The sequence below is a fragment of the Heteronotia binoei genome, chromosome 15 (assembly GCF_032191835.1).
Source record: "Heteronotia binoei isolate CCM8104 ecotype False Entrance Well chromosome 15, APGP_CSIRO_Hbin_v1, whole genome shotgun sequence".
Taxonomy (NCBI): Eukaryota; Metazoa; Chordata; class Lepidosauria; order Squamata; family Gekkonidae; genus Heteronotia; species Heteronotia binoei.
In genome coordinates this window covers 38407393-38411024 of record NC_083237.1, presented here as the reverse complement: position 1 = coordinate 38411024, position 3632 = coordinate 38407393, and the positions used below count along the sequence as shown (strand labels likewise).

The 3632-nt window shown below is 38.6% G+C and overlaps 1 protein-coding gene across 1 annotated transcript; it reads left to right on the top strand.

Annotated features, from left to right (window-relative positions):
* Positions 1–271: 271 nt before the first annotated feature.
* Positions 272–1219, top strand: LOC132583450 (olfactory receptor 6M1-like). Its single transcript, XM_060255087.1, has one exon. The coding sequence runs from the start codon at positions 272–274 to the stop codon at positions 1217–1219; it is 948 nt and encodes a 315-aa protein (XP_060111070.1).
* The last annotated feature ends 2413 nt before the right edge of the window (positions 1220–3632 follow it).

Below are 3632 nucleotides of genomic sequence, written 5' to 3'. Positions count from 1 at the left end.
TGTTGATAGGACTGTAGTGTGTTTTTCAGACGGCAGATTACAGTGGATTAGTTTTAGCATTCATTATAACATAATATTATACTGGAACAAATAAAGTTCCTTACAGAGTTGCCTGGTGTTGATGAATGCTTACAGTTACAGTTTATAACCAGGTGAAGTAGCTATGTATCCCAGACCTAAGAAAATATATGTAAGATTGCAAGTTTCAATAGCTTTCTAATTTTCCCTTTAATAACTTTTCATTTTCTCCATGCATTCCAGAGACCACAACATGGAAGTGAGAAACATGACATCTGTTACTGAAATTCTTTTGCTTGGGTTTGTATGTGACCCTGCTTTGGAGATCGTCCTTTTTCTGGTTTTCCTTCCTGTATATATTGTGACAGTGCTCGGGAATGCTCTCATCATTGTACTCATTGTCATTGATTCTCGCCTCCACTCCCCCATGTATTTCTTCCTCAGCAATTTGTCCTTCATTGAAATATTCATGACAACCTCTGTAGTGCCAAAAATGCTGGCCAATTTCTTGACTAAGAGGAAAACCATTTCATTGGTTGGTTGCAGCATTCAGTCATACTTCTATTTCTTCATGGGTTCTACTGAATTCATCCTATTTGCTGCTATGTCCTTTGACCGTTACTTGGCCATCTGTTACCCACTTAGGTACCCTACCCTCATGACTGGGCCTGTTTGTGTCAAGATGGTGATTGGCTCTTGGATTGGTGGTTTCATGTCTATATTTGTGTCAACAGTGGTGAAGGCAAAGTTGCCCTACTGTGGACCTAATGTCATCAATCACTTCTTCTGTGATAGTGCCCCTTTGTTACATCTTGCCTGTATGGACATAAGACTGATTGAACTGATTGACTTCATTAGTTCTTTACTTTTGTTGCTTGGTTCCCTTTCATTCACTGCTACTTCTTATGTCTATATAATTTCCACCATTCTCAAGATTCCTTCAGCTCAAGGTAGGAAGAAAGCCTTTGCCACTTGCGCCTCTCACTTCACTGTTGTGTCCATGGGCTATGGAATCACCATTTTTGTGTATGTCCGGCCATCCCAGACTGACACCATGGGAATGAACAAAGCATTAGCTGTTTTCTCTAGCATATTGACACCCTTATTAAACCCTTTTATCTTCAGTCTGAGAAATGAACAGATGAAAGAGGCATTAAAAGATGTCCTAAACAGAATAGCTTCAAAGATAAAAGACGCTTGATTCCCTAACTATGCTTTCAGAATATATTCCTTACAATTAACCTCAGAATGACAACATACTGCTTTGAAATGCTTACCTTATTCTCCCCCACCCCACCCGGGATTTAAGAGATGGATTCGGGAAGGTCATAGCATGAGGCTGAGAACAAAATAAGTGAATTGCTTGGTGCTCCCGTCTGCCATGAAACAAATACAGACACAGAAAGAATGGTGTGCAATAATAGATGTTATGGATGGCAAGCAATGTTTGTCTACTGCAGTAATCATATCCAAATTAATTTTTGAAGCCAACTTTTACATCTTTGCTGGATCATTAGAACCCTATCTTGTTGCAGTTCAGTTTCCTTCCATTCTATTCAGTTGCCAGGTTAAGATCCTGCCCTAGATAAATATTGTGTCCAATATAAAAATCCTGTCTAAATACAGCAACTTACTAAGAGACAAATACATATTGTAGGGTAAGTTTGTATTTTGACATTAACTCTGCAGCAGTCTAGATATGTCATGTTTTTGGAATTTTCAAACCTTCACTTTTCCAAATAGAATTCAGCTGTATTGCACAGGGGATTACCTTTTTATGACCATGAAAAAAATAACTCTAAAATATAAATGATGGAATTCATATTTGTATTGCACCCTATACTAACTTTGGTTAAGTGACCTGCTTTGGGTCCCCATTGAGAAAAAGGCAGGGACTAAGTTGACCTACATCTTTCCTACAAAAGAATATTGCTATTGCTATTGCTTCATCTTATATTGCTGCAGTTGCTTTAGTGGTAGGAAGAACTATACATTCAGTGTTCAAACTATTGTTCAGCATTGTGAGTTTAAGTAGCCTATGAGTTTGGCAAGTGGAACAAGGAGGGGTGAAGTGCCTACTAAATAATAATAATAAAATTACACTTTCCATTTTTGGATTCTTTTTCTTCTTCTTATCAACCGGTAAATATTGACAACTTCTATACTCTAGAACTATATGTGACACCCAACAAGCACCTTTGTTGTGGCTGGGGTTCCTGTCTCTCCCTCCCCTACTTTTTTCAAGCTTCTTCAGCCAGGGAACGATCATCTGTGTCTCTGCTCAGCAGGGATGATGTCAGGTAGGATTCCATGGTTTTCGGATGTAATACCATCTCATCCTTAAAATGGTGATGGACATCCCTGTGGTGGATAATTGGAATGCCATAATGTCTAGAATAGCCCTGAGATATCCAGATTTCCTAAATCCAAATTTACTAATGGCAATGGCAAACTGTTGTCCTTTACAGGCCTCGGATTCAGTGGGAGCTCACAGAAGCACAGCACCTGAACCTTTCGGAGAGTTTTTCCTCCTCCTTCTGAGAGTTCCACCCCCTTGTCCATTGACATTTGTATTTGTAGCTGCATAACAATCCCTGGATGAGCTCCACCACCTATTTTTCTACAAAATGACCCCTGGTCCTTTACTAGATAAAATAATCTGAGAGGCTGAATTTAGATAAGAAAATAGAACTGTCAGTTAAGTCTCATAAAGCAAAAGTCAAAGTAAATTTGCAAGCATCTCCAAGAAAAAAAAAATCTGGGAAAAAAACCCCTCAAGAACAAACTAGGTGCAATTTTGAAAAGATTAGTGAAATGTTTGGGGGGAGCTCCAAATAACCTTAGATTTTTTAAAAACATATATGAATCATGAATTCCTTGGATGGATCTAACTGATTGACTTCATTAGTTCTTTACTTCTGTCTCATTCTAGCCTCATGTTAGATAAAATGTTTAAATGTAATGACACAATATTTCTCCCTGATTCAGTGTAGCACATTTCTTGTAGCCAGGTATCTCTTTGATTCATTTGGAAAGACTGTATCAAAACTGGAGTAGAGGAGCTTATTTCCAGTGCTTCCTCTACCTCTTGAACAATAAGTACTATTTCTTTTTTTTTCCTAAGAGGACTACAAACACTAGTCAGTCAGTTATTACAGCCCATGGCCAGCATAGATAAAAACAAACTAATTTACATAAAATACAGAAAGTGCACAGTCAATGGGAGTATAATAGTATAATATACAAAGACTTAAGGAGGTATTTAAGGGAAGAAGGGAACTTATAGCGTTCTTGGGGGTGGGGAGAAGAAAAATGCAAAGCCTAAGGTACATTTATATCACTCCTTTGTGTAATTGTCACGAATTCTAAAGGCTGCAGCCAAAAAGATTACAACCACTATGTCGTGGAAGGAATTTTGTACACAGCATGAGTTCACTTCTGGTGACATACTAATAAGCCTACAGAGGATGTGTTGTGTATGTGGACTAATGTTATGTATTACCAGTGTTCCTGCCTGGCTTATTGGAGCCTGTAGGACTAAGCTTGGGGACTCAGGAACAATGGGTAGTAGAATCCAAATCCCTGCTGACCTGTTCCAATCATGGGCCTCCTGC